Source organism: Oncorhynchus masou, chromosome 33 (assembly GCF_036934945.1).
Source record: "Oncorhynchus masou masou isolate Uvic2021 chromosome 33, UVic_Omas_1.1, whole genome shotgun sequence".
NCBI lineage: Eukaryota > Metazoa > Chordata > Actinopteri > Salmoniformes > Salmonidae > Oncorhynchus > Oncorhynchus masou.
In genome coordinates, this window is record NC_088244.1 from 41,344,369 (window position 1) to 41,367,933 (window position 23,565).

Here is a 23,565-nt window from a genome sequence, read left to right on the forward strand (position 1 = left end):
GCATGGCATTATGATCTAGTTCTAGCCTTATTGTATTGTGTATTGTATAGACTCACAGCCTACAGAGGAGCCATGAATTGACATTGTAAATAAATTATTGTTAGGTACATAGCGCAGTAGTAAGGTGGCCTATATGCGTTTAATGATCATGTAATAATGGCAGTAATAAAGCCTCTCTTGAAAAGCCAAACCTTGACCCAGAAAATATATGAAAATATAAAAACGAATCGGCTTATATTCGAATCTCCCATTCCTCTCAAATATTTTACAAAAAGCTGTTGCGCAGCAACTCACTGCCTTCCTGAAGACCAAAAAAATATACGAAATGCTTCAGTCTGGTTTTAGACCCCATCATAGAACTGAGACTGCACTTGTGAAGGTGGTAAATTACCTTTTAATGGCGTCAGGCCGAGGCTCTGCATCTGTCCTCGTGCTCCTAGACCTTAGTGCTGCTTTTGATACCATCGATCACCACTTTCTTTTGGAGAGATTGTAAATCCAAATTGGTCTACACGGACAAGTTCTGGCCTGGTTTAGATCTTATCTGTCGGAAGGATATCGATTTGTCTCTGTGGATGGTTTGACCTCTGACAAATCAACCTTACATTTTGGAGTTCCTCAAGGCTCCGCTTTAGGACCACTATTGTTTTCACTATATATTTTACCTCTTGGTGATGTCATTCAGAAACATAATGCTAACTTTTACTGCTATGCGGATGACACACAGCTGTACATTTCGATGAAACATGGTGAAGCCCCAAATTGCCCTCCCTGGAAGTCAGTGTTTCAGATATAAGGAAGTGGATGGCGGCAATGTTCAGCTTTTAAACTCGGACAAAACAGAGATGCTTGTTCTAGGTCCCAAGTAACAAAGAGATCTTCTGTTGAATCTGACAATTAATCTTGATGGTTGTACAGTCGTCTCAAATAAAACTGTGAAGGACCTCGGCATTACTCTGGACCATGAACTCTCTTTTGACGAACATATAAGACTGTTTCAAGGACAGCTTTTTTCCATCTACGTAACATTGCAAAAATCTGAAACTTTCTGTACAAAAATGATGCAGAAAAATGTATCCATGCTTTTGTCACTTCTAGGTTAGACTACTGCAATTCTCCACTTTCCAGCTACTCGGATAAAGCACGGCTGCTCGAATCTTGACTAGAACACAAAAATTGGATCATATTACTCCAGTGCTAGCCTCTCTACACTGGCTTCCTGTTAAGGCAAGGGCTGATTTCAAGGTTTTACTGCTAACCTACACATTACATGGGCTTTCTCCTACCTATCTTTCCGATTTGGTCCTGCCGTACATACCTACACGTACGCTATGGTCACAAGACGCAGGCCTCCTTACTGCCCCCAGAATTTCTAAGCAAAGGCAGGCCTTTCTCCTATAGAGCTCCATTTTTATGGAATGATCTGCTTATCCATGTGAGAGACGCAGACTCGGTCTCAACCTTTAAGTCTTTATTGAAGACTCATCTCTTCAGTAGGTCCTATGATCGAGTGTAGTCTGGCCCAAGAGTGTGAAGGTGAACAGAAAGGCACTGGCGCAACGAACCGCCCATGCTGTCTCTGCCTGGCCGGTTCCCCTCTCTCCACTGGGATTCTCTACCTTTAACCCTATTACAGGGGCTGAGTCACTGGCTTACTGGTGATCTTGGGGTGGCAGGGTAGCCAACTGTTCTGCCTGCGGCTATGGAACCCTGACCTGTTCATCGGACGTGCTACCTTGTCCCAGACCTGCTGTTTTCAACTCTCTAGAGACAGCAGGAGCGGTAGAGATACTCTGAATGACCGGCTATGAAAAACCAACTGACATTTAGGTGCTGACCTGTTGCACCCTCGACAACCACTGTGATTATTATTATTTGACCCTGCTGGTCATCTATGCACATTTGAACATCTTGACCATGTTCTGTTATAATCTCTACCCGGCACAGCCAGAAGAGGACTGGCCACCCCTCATAAACTGGTTCCTCTCTAGGTTTCTTCCTAAGTTCTGGCCTTTCTAGGGAGTTTTTCCTAGCCACCGTGCTTCTACACCTGCATTGCTTGCTGTTTGGGGTTTTAGGCAGGGTTTCTGTACAGCACTTTGTGACATCAGTTGATGTAAGAAGGGCTTTATAAATATATGTGATTGATTGGTTGAATAATGATTTGAGTGCTTCAATTTCGTTCCACCCAAGTTCCAGCAGGTCCAAACACCAACACATTTCTGGCTACATTACTGTGTGATTGAGAATCACCTACTAGACTCTGACTTTTATCATTGTTCCCATTTGTAAGCTGAAACTTTAGGACATTAAACACTTTTTTAAAAATGTGTGAAATACTCTTCATAACTTTAACTTCTCTTAATGCTATTGATAGGCTATTTTAATATTTGCATTATTTGGCATTTGGCAATTAAGTTTGCAACGGCAAGGAAGCGGGATGCATGGACCATTTATTTTATAAAAGACTAAACGTTTCTCAACTGTAAGGTTTGTTCAAACTACTCGTTAGATTTTATAGCTTGCTATTGTTTATTCTACCTCTTTCATTATTACCTTATGAAAACTGAAGTTATATTCATATCAAATGGAGAGAAAATACAACATTTGGCTTTTTAAATTATTACACACTGGAGTGTCTGCTTAAAGAAATAAAGTAGGCTTCGGTTATGGCCCAGATCATTCAACATTGCACTTTTGACTTTTAAAAGTGTTTCCCCTGCCATTCAATTACCAAGGTGGGGCAGGCCACCTTCCTTGCCCTGTACCCTCATTACTACTGTAGCAAATGAAATGATTCAACACAGATGAAAAGCACAACAACTAAGACAACAAAGACATTAGCTTTGGAACAACTAAAAAGCATTATATTGAAAGCAACACAGTTACTATCAGTCTATCACTGATACTGGAATACAAGTTCCTGAACACAACAAATTCACCTATTTAAAAGAATCCAGAAGTCTAATAAAATCATCTGTTTTTTTGTGTGGAATTAAGATGGATGATGAAGTAAACGCCTTAAAGTACTGATATGGAGTCAGTCGATCTTAAGCTCTGGAGCAGTTAAACAGATAAGAACACAGAAGAGTGAAATAAAGACCCACAAACGCAGACTGCACATCATTAAGCTCTGTTCCCTCTGGTCCTTATTCCATTATAAATTAAAACTCAAGACAATTAGCACCAGATTGGTCCCGGCTCAGTGCACGACTCATGTGCTCGAGGATCTGAGATGACTTAATTACAGTCTCATGTGGAAATCACACAGTCAGTGGCACTGCACTGGGTTACACTGAGAATACTTGGCGACGCTGCATCATCAATGGAACCACACCGGGTCACACTGAGAATACCTGGCAACGCTGCATCATCAATGGAACCACACCGGGTCAAACTGAGAATACTTGGAGACGCTGCATCGTCAAGTGTCCATTCACAGTTTGGGAATGGGGAAAACAAGGTTAGCTAGCAAGCCCAGAAAACATTGAAAGTTCCTACAATGTTAGATAACATTAGGTATTATTATTTTGCCTAGTTTATGTAATACTTGACTAATCTTATCTTCAAGCAAGCAATAGAGGCACATAGCCTAGTAGCCATGAGTGGTCACATGACTCCATCACATCCCATTATATATTCCTATGTTGTCAGAGCAGGGGAGAGGAAATGGAGTGCCTTGCAGCACTATTGTGTGTGTGTGTGTGTGTGTGTGTGTGTGTGTGTGTGTGTGTGTGTGTGTGTGTGTGTGTGTGTGTGTGTGTGTGTGTGTGTGTGTGTGTGTGTGTGTGTGTGTGTGTGTGTGTGTGTGTGTGTGTGTGTGTGTGTGTGTGTGTGTGTGTGTGTGTGTGTGTGTGTGTATTAGCACCATAAATTGTCTGAAATGTACAGTTCTAATTGGGCAACCTGGGAATCATATCAACTCTATTGTAACACCTGCTCTAATAGAATAGCCCCCTGTGGTCCTTAACATGACAGGTTTCTAATAACTTTCTACAGATTTGACAAGGAGAAAAAAGAGATAGCTAGGCCCATGTACTCGTGAATATATAATGCAATAGGAATACTGTGTGTTGGTAATTATTTTAGGTGAGCGTTTTGACAATTTCCCTAGTGTGCTTTGTACTATAAATGACAAGTCAGCATTTTGGTAAGAAAACAACAGTGGTCTGATGTCCTATGTGAAAACCAAGGGCACACTGTATCAAGTGCCATTGTTTGGGTAAGAGTGAACGCTGGGCATTTGCCAGAACGCAGTCATTCATCTAACAAGTTACACAAAACAAACCGCAAGTGTTCTACTGCAACTTCCTCTAGTTGAATTGTGTGCACGTAGGCAAATTTGCAAATATCTTCTTGCAATTGACTCATATCGTACACTGTACAGCCGCTACGTTTGAAGCGCCTACATGTAGGTTGTTTGTTTGTTTTTGGTCTCAGATGGTGCCAGTTTATGGGAAGCATGCCGTTCAATGAAAAGCGGAGGGAGGTGGATGAGAGAGAAGGGGGAACGAGATTAGGGAGGAGAGGGGTGTCATTTTTCAGCAAGCTAGGCGTACAACATGATCTCTAATTACCCACAAAGCACTGTGTAACCTGAGCCAGAGATTAGCCCGCGTTATCTCATTTAATAAAACATGACGCCGATCTCTCTGTTGGCTCTGTTGTCTTCATTCAGTTTCACTTGATATCACGTGACCTGTGGGACCACAAACATTTGCTCCTGTTTACGACAAGAGCTACATGTTCAAACAGTGTCTTGGTATAGGAGTGCTGATCTAGGATCAGTTTTCCCTTTTAGATCATAGTGATTTAATTTATATTAGTAGGGGAAACCTGGGCCAGTATCTACAAAGCATCTCAGAGAAAGATTGCTGATCTAGGATCAGTTTTGTCTTTTCGATCACAATGAATAATATTACATAGAGAGATCCAAGATCACCAGTCCTACTCTGAGACGGTCCCTGGTGCTTTATTTTCAGTGAGCGCCTAACTACAGCATTGGAGAGAAAAGGCCAATCAGTAAACAAAGTGTCTTCCTATTTTCTGACAATATTACCATTATTGACTTGTTATTTCAGATTAAATGCCAAAATCAAACATTCTGATTTCATGGGCCTTCCGATTATCGTGGCTCTTCATTAAATCATTGATACTCAACGAGCCAAAGTATGACAGTTATTATGTTTTTATAACCTCCCTATGTGGAGCTTTAAGAAAATGGTAATCTACAGTAAGAGTGAAGAGGTCCAATTCATCAGCAGCCTATTTTCTTCTATAGTGCGCTAGACTTTACAGAGCCAGTCTTCTGTGTATTTTCAGACCTGTGCAATCTAGCAAATCCCACCAAAGATCATATTGACTTCAGGCATCATGGTTACACTGTTTATGAAGGAAAGGAATCAAGAAAGTAAGACGCATGGCATGTTTTCCATATGATTACCATACAGTTCAGTAAATTCAATTGAGAGAGTTGGACCCTAAACCCCTTTAAAAGTGTTATCCTCAACATATTATGACCCCCCCCCCCCCCACACACACACACAAATGGGCCCTGTTCACGTGGGTTATGCCAGTAAGTGCAGCTCCAGACAGTGTTTATTCACTACTGTCTACTGTTCTATAAAAAAATATGCTTGATGTTCTTTTTCCTGTGTTTGCAGTGTTAACAACCTTACTAAGTTGTCCTGCTGTTGTTCAGATAAAACAGAGTCAACTAAGCACAGCACGGTTGCCTCTAATAGCATTTCCAAAATCATACTTTATTTCCTCTGTTTGTTTTTCTTACCACTCAACAGGATGGCTTGTGGCCAACCTGAAACTAAATAGCCGGACAAAACAAAGACAAAGAGGGCCTCTCTCTCTTTCTTCCATTCTCTTTCATTCTCTCTCTCTCTCTCTCTCTCTTTTTCTCCGTCTCCATCTTTCTCCCTGTCGCTCTCTGTGTGTCTCTCTCCTCTCCTCTCCTCTCTCTCTCTCTCTCTCTCTCTCTCTCTCTCTCTCTCTCTCTCTCTCTCTCTCTCTCTCTCTCTCTCTCTCCTGCCACACCACTTCATTATCGCAATGCAGTGAGAAAAAGATGGCTTCAGCTCAGCTCTGCCATACACTGTAGTAATGTTTCTCTCTGCCCATTGTGAATGAATCTCATCATTAAGTCTCAATGAGGAAGAATGAGACACAGATTTGATCTCGCTGTCGCGCTGCCGGCGCCCATCTCCAGTGACTCCATTGGACGCGGGCTATCATCACCTCGCACAGGCAATTATATCTGCTAGCTAAATATAGTACACACAATAATCAGGCATTCCTGACAGACCAGGAACAAGGCAAGAGGCGGAGACCCGTCCGTATAAGAGGAAGGCACAACAGTCTATCAGGTCCATCTCCTACCTACCAACCAACGGGATCGATAAACTCAATGGATTTCCGAAAGAGACTGATACTAAATATAACACACATCCCAGCTACCACATAATGTTCTGAGAACCATATGTTTCTTAGAGCTTGGTGAGAGTGTGGTTGCCCTATGGTTATTTTGCAACCTTCCCACAACTCTCTGGGAATGGTGCAGGATAGTTTCTTGGCTTTGCAACATTCTCAGCACAATTATGGAACTTTATTTCATTACTTTACCGGATGTTCCTAAAAGTTCAAACATGGTTACATTTAATTTACATTTTGGTAATGCTCTAGGAAAGTTCTCCACATGGTTTGACATTGATAATGTTCTCAAATAGTTCAGAGAATGTTAAGAAACAAAGTTCTTCTGTGGGAATTTCAGTATTTCAGCATAACGTTTCCTACAGTTTTCATGTTCATAAATTGTTCCAAGAACGTTAACAAACAACGTTTAACTGTGGGAATTTCAGTACTTCAACATAACGTTTCCTACAATTTTCATCATGGTTCCATTTAAAGTTATGTTCTCAAATTGTTCCGAGAAACTTATGAACTTTCCATTTAAACCACAAGAAAACGTTTGTAAAGTTTGGAGAACGTTCTAATAATGTTATTTAAAAACATATACATTCCGTTTTCAGCAGCAACAAAACTCTCTCTATCCTCTATTTTGTTAAGTGTGTTCAGGTGTGTTGCCTCGCCCACTAATTGGCCACATATGATCTTAATGAGTGCTGAAATGGGTTCTGTTGGAATAGACTACAATTAACAGCTTTGTATGCTTAAAAAAACATTGTCTGCTAGCTCCATCCTGGTGTTGCAGTGGACTAATTCCATGGATAGAGAAAAGATGATTTTACGTTCAAATCTCACTGATGCTGTGTTATCATGAGTAATGCCTAAGGAAATGAATTTCCATGTTCCCTATCTGTTCTTGGGGTTCAAAAAAGTGAACCCAAAATAAGCTAGCAGTGTTATTAAAAGACTTAAGTTTTAAGGAAGTTATTCAAAAACCATTTCCTTTCTCAGAGAGTTAATAATACCCCCTAGGAAAACTTACAAGCAACCTGGGTAAAACCTCAGTGTAACTTCAAAATAAACATTCACAGAACAGGCTAAAAGTTCCGGTCAGGACACGTATGGCTTTGTTCCCAGATCAATGGGAAACCAAAAACGTACATTCCAACAACTTCCAAGGAACCAAATGTGCTAGCTGGGATTATAAGGCATTGGGATTCATTGCATGTACAGTATCGTGCACACCATTTATTAGTAGGCATGGTTTGAATACCCAAGCTGACAAGGTAAGAAATCTGTCGATGTGCCCTTGGCCAAGGCACTTAGACCTAATTTGCTCCAGGGATGCCGGACTACTAAAACATTCCACTCTTACTGGAACAAGCTGACTGGTCCTAATTATGCCAACAACATATATATATTTTTTTACACTTAGATAAATTACTAAACTGGCTCCTCTTCCAATCTCGAGCTGTTTGTTGGTTTGCATTTGGACCTAGATCATTAATTAATCAAACCTTTTTTTGTTGATACCATCCCTACAGGTCATAGTGCATACAAGGCATTGATACCCACCTGATAATGTTCGGAAAGGATATTATGAAAAAACAAGTGGGGGGAGCTTTTAAGCCAAATGAAGAGCTTGCCATCACTGATACTATTTGCACATGCCATACTGTACCTCAGGAGGCTGATACAAAAGTGTGGATGTTTGTCCAGCTCACAGACTCTTCCATACATACATACAGCCAAAGCCCAGCTTTGCAGTCCTCCCCATTCATTCATTTCCACCCTCGTATTATCTGCCCCGTTGGTTGATCACCTCAAATATGAGAAAAGGAGCAAGGGGCAAACCTCGCTCACAGTTCATACACTGGTACATATGCTTCTTTGACTTTGAAATTGACTGCATTGCAATCGGACTGTGCAGAATCATTGATCTACACAACACCTAGCCTTGGAAGCCCAGGCATCCCTCATGAAATAGCTCACTATTCCAAATGTCAATTTGGAAGGTTGGCTTCATAAGACTACAAAACACCTTGGCTGCATTTACACAGGCAGTGTTGGTATTTTGACCAACCAGATTAGCTCTGAAAGAGATCTGATATGAAAAGATTTGATGGGATTGGTCAAAACACCCAAAAAGATCCGAATGAGGCTACATGAGTAAATGAAGCCCTTGCATCCCTAATACCTACTTATTATGTGATCAGGAAAATCACATAGAACAACAGGATCACATTGGTTCATCACATTGACCATGCATCTGTCCTCCTGCAGCAAGAAGTTGAACCAATGTGATGGATGTACATCGTTATTAGCGCATCCATTTTAACAACCCCCGCTTTTGACTTCTTGGCACTCGCAACCATTAACAAACATAATCAACACTTAATAGAACACCCAGGGGCCTACTCCACAGCAGGTGTTGGCACAGCGTTCCTTCTTTTCTGCAGGTAAAATTAGAGTGCAGTGGAGTTGCCCCATGGGAGGCTTGTTCTGACTAACTCAGTCTTACTGGAACAAGCCGACTGGTCCTAATTATGCCAACAGCCTCTCAGAGGAACAGACTACTACTACTACTCTCTCTCTCTCTCTCTCTCTCTCTCTCTCTCTCTCTCTCTCTCTCTCTCTCTAATTAGTGCACAGGCATCCCTTTTTCTCTCCCTCTATCCAAGTCTCCCCTCTCTCTCTCTGAATCTCTCACTCCCTTTCCCACTATCCAGCACACAGAAAGAGAGACACTCAACAACAAATACTACATGCACAGAACTGATTGAGGAGGCCTCCATAAGGAATATTCCATTAGTTGACTGTTATTTCTAGACTTCATTCACTCTTAAATAGGAACAATCCCTATTCTCAGATAAGTTGGATGGATACCTATGCAATGATTACACAACCCTACATTTTTTTTTTAATCTGTCAATCTTACATTTAAATGGATGTCACACCAAGCATTTCTCCTTTGCCAAGAAAATCCATCCACCTGCCAGGTGTGGCATATCAAGAAGCTGATTCAACAGCATGATCATTACACAGGCGCAGCTTGTGCAGAGGACAATAAAAGGCCACTCTAAAATGTGCAGTTTTGTCACATAACAGAATGCCACAGGTGTCTCAAGTTTTATAGGGAGTGTGCATGTTGGCATGTTGACTGCAGGAATGTCCTCCGGAGCTATTGCCAGAGAACTGAATGTTAATTTCTCTACCATAAACTGCCTCCAACGTCATTTGGCAGTATGACCAACTGGCCTCACAACCGCAGACCACGTGTAACCTCCACATCCAGCTTCTCACCTACGGGAGAAGTATTTCTGTCTTTAAGATAGCCCTTTGTGGGGGAAAAACTCATTCTGATTGGTTGGGCCTGGCTCCCTATGCCCTCCCAGGCCCACCCATGGCTGTGCCCCTGCTCAGTCATGTGAAATCCATAAATTAGGGCCAAATAAATGTATTTCAATTAACTGATTTCCTTATATGAACTGTAACTCAGTAAAAAAAAAAAATTGCATGTTGCGTTTATAATTTTGTTCAGTGTATCCAAAAGTCGTAAAACGATCTACATTGGTTTGGATGCAAATATCATGAAACCGATAAGACACATTCATTTGACTGGGTGAAAATCTGTCTGTTCCATGTGGTTTCTTCCTTCACAGATGACCTCTGAAATGATGACCTCTTCCTAAATATTTGGCCACATGATACATTTTGTGTATGGTTCACTAGAGCATACCCACTTCTCCAGGCACCACTACAAAGGGTAGCTCAACCAGTGTGTAGTGGTGCCTAGAGAAGTGGGTATACTCTAATTTGAAAACATTTCCCAAACAAAGGCGCTGCATGAAAAATAACATGACAAACAGTAACATACACTCTGAATTACCTAAAATTATGAATCCCATATTTGTCTTTCACAGTCAGGCCAACCTAAGCTGTACTGTGCAAGTAGGCTAATAGTAGGCCTATTCTTGAAAGATGAATTAAGCTGCCAACTGAGTCTTCTTCAGGTTGCTTGAATGTCAAACTTTTTAAATAGAAAAACAACAAAATTGGATGTTCTAAATTCAAAATAATGCGTAAACCATATCAGAAAACCACTTTTAAGGTCTGGGAAAAATCAAAGAAGTTTTGTGTAGTTACCCTTTAATTCAAGTTTGCAGGCATCTACAGTTGAAGTCGGAAGTTTGCATACATTTAGGTTGGAGCCATTAAAACTCATATTTCAAACACTCCACAAATTTCTTGTTAACAAACTATAGTTCTGGTAAGTCGGTTAGGACATCTACTTTGTGCATGACACAAGTAATTTTTTCAACAATTGTTTACAGACAGATTATTTCATTTATAATTCACTGCATCACAACTCCAGTGGGTCAGAAGTTTACATACACTACTAAGTTGACTGTGCCTTTAAACAGCTTGGAAAATTCCCGAAAATGATGTCATGCCTTTAGAAGCTTCTGATAGGCTCATTTGAGTCAATTAGAGGTGTACCTGTGGATGTATTTCAAGTCCTACCTTCAAACGCAGTGCCTCTTTGCTTGACCTTGTGCGAAAATCAAAATAAATCAGCCAAGACCTCGTAAAAAAATGTGTAGACCTCCACAATCTGGTTCATCCTTGGGAGCAATTTCCAAACGCCTGAAGGTACCACGTTCATCTGTACAAACAATAGTACGCAAGTATAAACACCATGGGACCACACAGACGTCATTCCGCTCAGGAAGGAGACGCATTCTGTCTCCTAGAGATGAACGTACTTTGGTGCAAAAAGTGCAAATCAATCCCAGAACAACATCAAAGGACCTTGTGAAGACAGGTACAAATGTATTTATATCCACAGTAAAACGAGTCCTTTACCGACATAACCTGAAAGGCCGCTCAGCAAGGAAGAAGCCACTGCTCCAAAACCGCCATTAAAAAGGCAGACTACGGTTTGCAACTGTATATGGGGACAAAGACAATACTTTTTGGAGAAATGTCCTCTGGTCTGATGAAACAAAAATAGAAATGTTTTGCCATAATGACCATTATTATGTTTGGAGGAGAAAGAGGGATGCTTGCAAGCCGAAGAAAACCATCGCAACTGTGAAGCACGGGGGTGGCAGCTTCATGTTGTGGGGGTGGCAGCATCATGTTGTGGGGGTGCTTTGCTGCAGGAGGGACTGGTTTACTTCACGAAACAGATGGCATCATAAGGAAGGAAAATGTATGTGGATATATTGAATCAACATCTAAAGACATCAGTCAGGAAGTTAAAGCTTGGTCGCAAATGGGTCTTCCAAATCGACAATGACCCCAAGCATACTTCCAAAGTTGTGGCAAAATGGCTTAAGGACAACAAAGTCAAGCTATTGGAGTCGCCATCACGAAGCCCTGACCTCAAGCCTATAGAACATTTGTGGGTGGAACTAAAAAAGCATGTGCGAGCAAGGAGGCCTACAAACCTGACTCAGTTACACCAGCTCTGTTAAGAGGAATGGGACAAAATTCACCCAACGTTTGTGGGAAGCTTGTGGAAGGCTACCCGAAATGTTTGACCCAAGTTAAACAATTTAAAGGCAATGCTACCAAATACGAATTGAGTGTATGTAAACTTCTGACCCACTGGGAAGGTGATGAACGAAATAAAAACTGAAGTACATCATAAAGTGGTGATCCTAACTGACCTAAGACAGGGAATTTTTACTGTTATTAAATGTCAGGAACTGTGAAAAACTGAGTTTAAATGTATTTATTCGGATTAGAGCGCATCTGCATTAAGGTACAGGTAAACTTCCGACTTCAACTGTAGCACTGTTTTTTTGTGTGTGTAACAGGGATTTAGCAAATAAAATGGCCACTGGATTTATGCAAATAATTATGATATCATTCTCCCAGAAAGACATAGGCTACATTTAACAGAAGACTGTTAGGCCTAACATTAGCATCACAATATTTTTCCTATTCCTTATTTGTTTGAAAGCTGGATGTTTTACTTCATATTATGAGGCATGTCTTACCTTGCTTCAAAGTACCCTATAGACAAAATCTCACCTTAGAAACATGGAGGCAATTATTTTATAAAGACTTCCTCATTATGCGTTATCCTGGTCTATTGTTTTTCTTCTAACTTTCTTTCATTGTCCAGCAGTCAAAGGTCATATTAGCAACTCGTGATAGTTTTTGCATCTTAAGATCTCCCCTCTTTCTAAATTTCTAACTTTAATTTTTAAATCTCTGTCTATGAATCAGCTCACAAGTGAGGAGTGCTTTTAAGAGGATGTTTTCTTGCTAATTGCATTTTGGAACATTCACGCATAGGCCTACCACCGTGTGCACATTGCTGCACTTAAAATGTGAAGAAAATAGTTTATCAACATTTTAAGCTAAACATTTTGATCTGTTCCATCAGCTTTCTTAATTGATACGTTGTATACCTCCACTACACTACTTCAATACGCATTGTGGGGATTAAGTAGTGAGTATACACAATGCCTACTGAAAAATAAGTGAGTATACAGCGTATTTCTCCGTATACCCTCACCACTTGGCTCAACTAACCCTTGGCATGACTTACCCCACTCTCCTCCACTGTATTGTATTGGTCTGACCTATATTCCCAAGCTCCTGGGCTCCCGAGTGGCGCAGCGGTCTAAGGCACTGCATCTCAGTGCTGGAGGTATCATCACATACACCCTGGTTTGAATCCAGGCTGTTCCACAACCGGCTGTGATTGGGAGTCCCATAGGGCGGTGCACAATTGGCCCAGCGTTGGCCAGGGTAGGCCATCCTTGTAAATATTTTTTTTTTCTTAACTTACTTGCCTAGTTAAATAAAGGTTGTTTTTTATGTGAACACGTTTTCCAATTAAGATTCAAAGGTGCTGAAAGAATGGGGTGTCAGCTATGACATGACACCTTGAGTTTGAACATTTTTATTTGGTTATTGAACTGCAGTAGGTGAAGTGGATTTGCTTCCGGTAACGGAATTACAGTGGAGGAATTACATCATGGGTCCCTGATCTGTACTATACAGAAATTGAAAATTATGGACATGAATATCATTAAGGTGATGTATCCTGAATGGGTACATAAAGGTAGAAATATGCTATTTCCTTTTTCATATTTGGATACTGTTCTACACGCTGGCTGGTGTTGTAATGAGCTGCGCCCCAAACAAGATTACATTTGGTTGGTCTGGACCTGACCACATCTGAAACAATCATAGATGTCTACGTTACAAGTTGGGCATCACAGTACAGCACAGTAGAGCACAGTACAGTTCAGTACAGTAGAGTACAGTAAAGTAAATATGTTCAGTAGAGTATAGTACAATAAAGTACATTTGAGTAATTTATACTGTACTCTACTTTAGTGTGCTCTACTGTACTGTACTGAACTCTACTGTGCAGTACTCTACTTTTCTTTACTGTCCTGTTCTGTACTGTAATGTAATGCCGGTGATGTGGATGCCGATTATGGCAGCCCCCCACACCTCTCTGATTCAGAGGGTTTGGCTTAAATGTAGAAGACGCATTTCGTTTGAATGCATTCAGTTGTACAACTGACTAGGTATCCCCCTTTCCCTTTTTCCTTTACTGTTCTCTACTGTGCTCTACTTTACTGTCCAAACTTCCAGTGTCGGTCAGTTCTCAGTGGTTGAGGATGCTTATTACTGTCAATAGGTGATAGGTGTCATAGAAGCTGTCATTAATACCCGGGAGAGGTGACATTAACTGGAGAAAGAGAGGAGAGAGAGTGAGAGAGACCGGCAGAGAGAGAGAAAGGGAGAGTGAGGGGCTTTCCAGACTGTTTTCACAGTCTTGCTTTTAACACCTGATGATACAGTTATGAGCTGAACATGGAAGGGAGTACAGTAGCAGGTGACCCAACTGTGGTTTGTGACTACTATGATTTCCCATTGTAGCCAATTCAATTGCCGTTACAGATTTTTCAGTAATTCTGTTAGCGATTTGGTAACATAATTATGAGTTCTAATCACTTAATAAAACAAACTTGATATCAGTAAAAACACCAATTGGTAGGTCTACCTTTACTTGTTACTACTTCTTTGAACTTTCATTATCCTCCCTCCTCATGAGGGAGTGAAATTAGAAAAATAAGAGAGCTTGGGTCTATAAGGTAAGTTTCTAGCTATCTGCAGACAGATGATTGTGAGATAGTTGGTTTGAATGGTGTTTTTTGCTGTGTGTGCTGTCATTCTGTGAACAAACTTTGCATCTGCACTGTTCTTCAAGTAAATGTGTTTTTGTTACATGTTCTGTGGATATTCTTAAAAGTAGTCATTGTGCTATGGTTTGTTTAACTTTGCAATCATTGTTTTTTTTGTTTGACATACATTTTACATTTAAAAACCAGTTCACTCTGTGTTGAATTGCCCTCTATTAACAGTAACAGGTTCATAATGGCATGGGGGACTATAGACAGTGTGCAAAATATCTGGCCCATTGATGATTTCAAATGGTAGGAATTCCCATTAAAATCTCTTCAGAGGAAAGTGTGTGATTTACTGCATGTTGTTCCTACTGTGCTCTCTGTGTCCACACTGTGGTATGTATGTATGGCCTTCCCCTTCACAGGCTAGAAAATCAATTGTGATTGTGATGCCGTAGTCAGCAAAACCAGTAAATGGCTGAAGTCGGAGTGAGCACACACTGGCCGCATCCAAAATGGCACCCTATTCCCTACAAAGTGCAATCCTTTTGACCAGAGCCATATGGGCCTTGGTCAAAAGTAGGACACTCTTTAGGGCATAGGGTGCCATTTGGGATGCATACACTGTCCATGTGCTGTGTGGCACTGATTACTTCAACCCATTCTGCTCACTCTCCCTCCACCACATAACACAGAGCTTGTCATTAGCTAATAGCTATAATACTCTGTTGCCCTAGGATATAAAACTGTACCATAGCTTGTATTATTTCAAGGATCTCCTTCAAGGTCTAACATTTAATGGAATTGACAATATTGCAAATGCTTCTGATCAACAAGTTTAGGTTTCATGTATACAGCATATTATGGAATATGTCATCTTTGCTAAAGAAAAATATATATCATATAAGCCATCCAGTTTTAAAATAAACAGCTCACTATGGGACTTTGGAAGCCAGAAACAGCTCCACTTGAAGCATTCGACATACTGTAGAACTGAAAGACAAATGCACAGGTTTGATTTAGGTATACAAGCATACCTTATTTCCCAGAGCAAACTGAACGTGCTGGATGACAGAATAGACAGCCATACATAATGACATCTGTAGAAAAACGTCTAGAAGGACAATTGAAGAGGACAATTGAAAAATACGGCTCAATTCCATATTAAAACGTGATACTGTTTCGTATTTCCAAAGCAGCACAAAGATTGCAGTAATTACAAAGTTTGATGTTATTTCTAGGCTGTGGGAGCACCACAGAGTAAGGGAGCGTATTATCACAGACATGTCCGAGATATTCATGGGCACGTGTGAGTCGATTGAGGAGCTTGAGCTTCTCTGCACTTGTACAGTATCTCAACTCTTTTGAAATTCCCCTTTTCATCCTCCAACAGCCTCTTTTGTGATTATTTCACAGAGTTCCATTTGCCCTCAAATGTGGAAAGTTTAGCTCCACCAAGTCAAATGGCTACCTATAGGATGTAAGAGACATTATGGAGGAAGTGACATACAATACTACGGAGCTATATTCAAACAAAATCTGAAAAAAATACTTCACATTTTCTCTTATCAAGACATTTTAACCAATAATGGAGAGTGCCATGGTCAATTGAACTGAATAGTAAGGTTATTGATTTACCCTTTAGGGTAATTAATTACCTTTAAATACCTTTCAAAAGAGCATTCACACTAAAACTAACAAATGTATGCTGAAATAGAACCATGCCATTCTTGTTCCTATGGATGTCTTGTAAGCATACTATTTAGTTACCATAACAAGGTTTGTAACCCTTTGTGGGTTTACCTTTTTGACTATACCCCCACATCTTTCAGAGATATGATTCGGCTTGAGGATGAACATTACAGGCGCACTCTACAGACAGCAAACTATCTTGCCGGGACCTCTTTTTTATTCAAATCACCTCACCATTCTAAGGTTTGACCAGGGATCACAATGTCTAATTCTAAAAATGTCACACACTCACAGGAAGTGAGTGTGTAACAAAAAAGTAAGACGGCACCTGTGAACCTGTGTGGCTTAGTAAAGCATGGCGCTTGCAACGTTTAACCCATGACAGTGGGTTAAATTCCCGCTGGGGACACCCATATAAAAACGCATACATGCACTACTGGAAGTAGCATTGGATAAAACGTCTACTAATGGCATATATTACCGTTTAATGGAAATATGAGCATGCATGAGACTCATTTGCCCCCTTTCCATCTCTGAAAGGGTCTGTAGCAAAATTTCTGAGGAACTCAGCAGCAGAGTCCGCATAACACTATCGCCACTGAGGGATTAGATATACATTCGAGGCCTACTTTAGACAGGCTGATGCAACTCTTAAAATCTGCAATATGTAACTTTTTGGGTCACCCAACCAAATTCATAATTCTCATTGAAAGCAAGTCTAAGGAGTAGGTAGATATTTTCCATAGTGCTCTATTTCAGTGCTTCCCGTACTTAAGTTTAGTTTTTCCGTCTTTTACTTTCGGTTTTGAACACCAGCTTCAAACTGTTGAAAATACAAGATTTTTGTTTATTGAAAAGATAGTACAATGATTCTCTAGTCTACACATTGCTTGTTTGGTTACATAAACTGAAACTAGGTGAACTATTAGAATTTTTACAACCAGGCAATGACGGAGCTGCGTATTGCACCTTTAAATGGGACAACCATTTTCACAACGCTTTGAGGATAATAAACTGACCCATGTTAACATGAGATCAGATGGTCCCAAAGGCCTCCGTCTCATTTGCAACACCAGTGAAGATAGTTAGTGTTACCTGGGGAAGGATTGTAATCTCATTTTGTTATTTGAAAAAGTTTTAATATTTAAAATAATTATAATCGAGATTCAAGGGACTAAAGACACATTTGGTAGCATTCCAATATAGCCTAGCCATGTGTGCTTTCTTTCTGAGATACTCTGCTTCACACCACTGAAGCAGTCTTGTTAGTCTAGCTGTCTTGTTAGTCTACATTCAGGCATAACTTTATCAGTACATTCTTATAAACTCAGCAAAAAAAAGAAACGTCCCTTTTTCATGACCCTGTCTTTCTAAGATAATTAGTAAAAATCCAAATAACTTCACAGATCTTCATTGTAAAGGGTTTAAACACTGTTTCCCGTGCTTGTTCAATGAACCTTAAACAATGAATGAACATGCACCTGTGGAATGGTCGTTAAGACACTAACAGTTTACAGACGGAAGGCAAATAAGGTCACAGTTATGAAAACTTAGGACACTAAAAGAGGCCTTTCTACTGACTCTGAAAATCACCAAAAGAAAGATGCCCAGGGTCCCTGCTCATCTGCGCGAACGTGCCTTAGGCATGTTGCAAGGAGGCATGAGGACTGCAGATGTGTCCAGGGCAATAAATTGCAATGTCTGTACTGTGAGACACCTAAGACAGCGCTACAGGGAGACAGGATGGACAGCTGATCGTTCTCGCAGTGGCAGAGCATGTGTAACAACACCTGCACAGGATTGGTACATCCGGACATCACACCTGCAGGACAGGTACAGGATGGCAACAACAACTGCCCGAGTTACACCAGGAACGCACAGTCCCTCCATCAGTGCTCAGACTTAGGCTGAGAGAGGCTGGGCTGAGGGCTTGTAGGTCTGTTCTATGGCAGGTCCTCACCAGGTCTGTTATAAGGCAGGTCCTCACCAGACATCACCGGCAGCAACGTCGCCTATGGGCACAAACCCACCGTTGCTGGACCAGACAGGAGGGGCAAAAAGTGCTCATCACTGACGAGTTGTGGTTTTGTCTCACCAAGGTTGATGGTCAGATTCACGTTTATCGTCGAAGGAATGAGCGTTACGCTGAGGCCTGTACTCTGGAGCGGGATCGATTTGGATGCGGAGGGTCAGTCATGGTCTGGGGCGGTGTGTAACAGCATCATCGGACTGAGCTTCTCATTGCAGGCAATCTCAGCGCTGTGCGTTACAGGGAAGACCATTTTAATTGAACAACACATGTAGAGACTAAGTAATTCCACAGGTTTTCATCTGTGAACTGCCTCTCAATGTGACTGGATTGAATTCTTAGAAGTGTGAAATTCCACAGTAACGGAATTATGCTGAGACTTTTCACTTTAAAATCCTTTGATTTCCAAGTTTAACAAACCATACAACTATACAAAAACACATTTACTTGAAGAACAGTGCAAATGCAAAGTTTGGTAACATAATGACGGCACCAACAGCACAAACCGCCAATCTGTTACCAAGATTTTAATCTGCACTCTTCTTCAAGTAAACGTTTTTGTCAAATGTTCTGTGTACATTTTTAAAAGTAGTCCTTGTGCATAGAGTTGTAAGGTTTGTTAAACTTTGAAATCACCCTCAGCTTAATTCCTTTACCGTGGAATTGCCCTAGTGCAATTCCCAAATGCTAATGCAAAGTTTCAACCACCTAATCTGGATTTAATGGATATGATGACTCAATCCAGATATCGGACTGACTGCGTTCACTTCCTCTTTCTCTTGTTTGCAGGAGTATTGCGGGCTACAATGGCCCATCTCAGGGTAACATATTAGGCAAACTGATGAAGACAGTATTTATTTTAGATGCACAAATATTTGTTGTTTCCATCAGCCATAGTAGGCTTTAGGCTACCACTACGTTGTCACTGTGGATGTGATGAAAAGCTGACAGATCAGACCTTTTCCCAGCATTATCACCCACAGGACCAGACCTCAACCGATCATGATTTTCTGAAAATGGAAGCTATAATAGGCCTGTAGTAATGTGAGCAGTATAGTCAAAACCAAAAGTATTACAACTGTCTAATTGTACATTTGACACATGCTTTTTATTATTTTTGATCATGAATGACCAGAAGTTGCCATAATATGCATATTCATGGAACATAGGCTGCCACTGGCACACTTGTCTGTGATTGTGAAGCAGCACCGTTCGAGAACTGAAGCAGTGGGATGTAAAAATATTCTTCTAAAGATGTGGCTCTAAAACCATTTTAGTATTCATTTCACAGTGGGACATCATGTTTGTGACTCAGAATCATCAAAGATATGGGCAATATTGACTAATAGCCTATTTTAATCCAACATGCTCATTCAACTAACGGGATAGCCTCTCAGAACGAGAGCAATAGCCTACTCTACCAGCCTACTCTACCAGACTACTCTACCAGCAGATTAAAAAAGATGGCTAAGAAGGTTAGAACAAGAAAAGTTAAAAATGTAGGGTAAATGCAAAGTGCATGGATATGCACAAGAGCAATGTATTAAGATTCCAGCAACATGGTTTATCAAACGCCGTGTAGACTGGTCAATGTAGACTAACAGCAATCAAGTAGGCTAACGTTACATTGTAGCAGTATATTGTCGCAGGTATCCAAATTGTAGCAGGTATGCAAAGTGTGTTACATTATAGCCTAAACATAAGCAAAATAGTTATGTTATAGCCTAGAATACTTATATTATATGCCCAATATGTTGACTGAAAAAGAGATAGAGAAGAAAGTAGAAGTAGAAGAACAATAAAAACCCGGTTCAGGCTACGTGGATGTGTGGGTTGTCAGAGAATCCCATCTCAAAACGTGTAATTGTTGTAATAAGGATTGGAATCACTTGGAATGGAAACACGCGCTGGTGGAAACACGTCCAGTTTCAGTTAAACACCCCATGCCATGCATGTATATTGCACAAATGCAGGCTGCTGAACAAGAAGCAGAGGCAGGTGAGAAAATGTGTAGACTTCAATCTCTAGGCAGTAACGGACTAGGAGGACTGCACTTTGTTATTACCTTGTTCGCGTGGTAAAAGTCCAACGAGCTTAGACAACTTGGATCAGAACCCACACTTGACGGGTGCGCAGGATAAAATCTCACGTCCATATCAGGTTCTGCGAGACTGACGGCATGAAATCCGTTTCAGTGTCTTTGACTCACTCTATTGTTTAGCCAAACAAAATAAGAAAGAAGTAAAGAAATAAAAAGGGGTTGAGTTTTCTGTGCACTCTGTGCACTCTTCCCTCACATCCGTTTGCGGTCGAACTTCTGCACCAACTCGCGTCCTAGTGATGAACAGTCCTTTTCTTTCGCTTATTGGAGCGCGTCCGCTTTGGAGAACCAAAACAGATATTACTTAACGGTAGAACAAAAATAACAGCACATATGCAGATTAGTTATACTATTAAGTTAGGCATACTCCAGAACAAATTAAATAAAATGTTCCCCCTTGGTTTATTTAAAAAGGCATAAAATGAGCCCTCTGAATATGTTTGTTTTTTCCCGTTGTTCTCATACTCCATAGGCTTTGTGACGGAGGTGCATATTCATGCATTGATTCCAGGCAATGGTTCGAGGACAGAGAAGTGATTGGACTGTTCTTCACCATATGCCATGCGACCTCTACTGATAATAAATGGGAAAGAGGAATGGAGGGAAAGGGGGGAGGGGAGGTTGGTGGCTGCCTTGGCAACCGCTCTCCTTTCTGCAACTGCGCGTTTCAGATTAGCAATGTAGTAGTGTGCAGGGCTCTGCATTATAAAGCACACACAGATTAGCCTATACAGTATATTGCGTTCCAAAGGTTCCATTTGCTTTATTTAGTGTGCCAAGCCGAAAGGCATGAGGATCCACAGTCTGCATTCAATGCAATGTTTCGTCAACATACATGTTAATTTAAACACAAACCTCTGTATAGAAATATAGAAATATAGAACTATGAACCTATAGAATTCCAAACAGTATACAAATATAAAGGTTTGGGTATCCACAGCAACTATTACACATCAACCAAGAACACAAACAGCTGTAATGAAATGAAATGTTACTGCAAAAAGCTGATTGAGCTCTTGGCATCGTTTTATTTTATGTAAAAGATAAAACAATGTTGCCTTAAAACATCCAATGTTATTTCAGACGAAGCAGAGGAGGGTTTGCATTCTTTCCCATTATAGCAATGATTATGAAGTTAACAATTGTTCTATGGTATATAGAGGCTATGTCTAAATCCATCACAACAAAAAGGCATCATGGGAAATTACTTTGGAATGTTAAAAGTAGGCTAATAGGAATGGCTATTGGCTATTATCATGCATGGTCTAAGATCAACATTATTTTTATATGTTTTGCCAATTGTGTTTGCATTTATACAGATAATATAATGGTATAGCACCACTTTTATCAAAACAATAACAGATAGGAGTATGTTTAATGACTAGCATATATGAATATAAATACATTGATTATTAGGTCTCGTTACTGATTAGTGACATGAGTTGTGATAAACATTTTACATTCTCAAAGGTGTGCAAAATATGCACAGGAGCTACATATTATATTGGCAATTGAGTGCAAATGTATAGGGAAAGGTTGAAAGAGCTAGCTCCCTTTGACAGCTCACTGAATTTGATGGATAGCACTCCCTTGCCCTGTGATGTGCATGCACATTTGATGTTGAAATTGCCTATCCATGGGACCATTGTCTTTCAATCATGTCAAGGCAAAGTACAGATTACACTTTGCAGTGTTGTGTTATTATCATACCACTGTAGATCCATGCACCATGCACCAAATGGTTTATATGTTCATATAAAGTAGGTAAATATTTCAGGTGCCCATTGTCAATGTATTGTTGGTTGCAGCATTAAAAAATAATCCTTCCAGACGAGTCCTTAGAATTATTATGATTTGCATTTACTGATAGTAAAAACATGAAAAGAGTATGGATCTGAATAAACATTTTATTTGTAGTAGGCTATATGTCATAATGTTATATTGACAGCATGATTATGATTGGTTGTGGACCTGTTCCGTTCTCGACCCAATAGTGCATGCCCGTTGTTTAGTATGGACCTGACTGTGTAGTTGTGCTTTACCACTGTCAGCACACACAGAGTTAACCCCGTGGCCCAGTGCCATAACTTCATGGGAATGGAATGTGGAGTGCTGTATGTATAGAGCTCCCTTCCCAGAAGCCTTCACTGCCCACCGAATGCTAATGATCAGTATTATTGAAGCACAATTGATGTGCTAGCAACCAAACAAGAGAAACAAATTTCTACAAAAGATTTATTGTTCTTTAATTACTGAATGCTCAATGGCAATTAATGGAACAAACTACACTAGCCACTTTAATGCTGAACAAAATAAGATGTGAATGAAAGAAAACAATAGTAAAGATGAAAGCTGGATAACGTATTTTCGCTCGCTGTACTGCTTCTGCCGAATAATGCAAAAAATATTCATTAAGTTGACATCTTCACTGAGACAGGTTATTATAATACTACAATTTCTTCATTAAGCAGACAGTCTTATCCAGAGGGGTTAAGGGGTCAAGGTCACATCGACAGATTTTTCACATGTTGGCTTGGGATTCAAACCAGCAACCTTTCGGTTACTGGCCCAACGATCTTACCTGCTACTCTACTCCCCATACTATGCCGCCCCTTACTATGCCGCCCCATACTATGCCGCCCCATACTATGCCGCCCCATACTATGCCGCCCCATACCATGCCGCCCCATACCATGCCGCCCCATACCATGCCGCCCCATACCATGCCGCCCCTGTTATGTACTTGAGTGAAGACCCAAAAGCGGTTTTAACAGAAAACAGAGTTCTTTAATGAAAAACAGGAATGGCATAAATCCTCTTCCAACGTTGACAATGGAACAAAAAGAACGTAGTATAGTGCAGGATGCACCTGCCAGGCAGACTCCGACAGGATAGGACAAGGTGGAAGCAAACGAGACGACAGCTTGCTTCTGGCATCAAAAACACAAACAAGAATCAGACCCTGAAAGTAGCAGGAACAGAGAGAGAAATAGAGACCTAATCAGAGGGGGAAGAGAGAACAGGTGTGAAAGAGTGAATGAGCTAGTTAGGGGAGATGTAGAACAGCTGAAGAATGAGAGACAGAGAAGGTAACCTAAAAAGACCAGCAGAGAGAGACAGAGTGAAGAGAAAGGACAGGAACAGACATAACAAGACATGACAGT

General features: G+C 40.6%; 1 protein-coding gene across 2 annotated transcripts in view; it reads right to left on the bottom strand.

The window, feature by feature from the left end:
* Nucleotides 1–20,970, bottom strand: part of LOC135528565 (TOX high mobility group box family member 2-like) — a 128,066-nt gene extending 107,096 nt beyond the window's left edge. For both annotated transcript variants that reach the window (XM_064957738.1, XM_064957736.1), the window contains exon 1: nt 20,366–20,970. In XM_064957738.1, the coding sequence (XP_064813810.1) occupies nt 20,366–20,455 (90 nt within the window). In that variant the 5' untranslated portion in view covers nt 20,456–20,970. The remainder of the gene's footprint in view (nt 1–20,365) is intronic.
* Nucleotides 20,971–23,565: the final 2,595 nt, after the last annotated feature.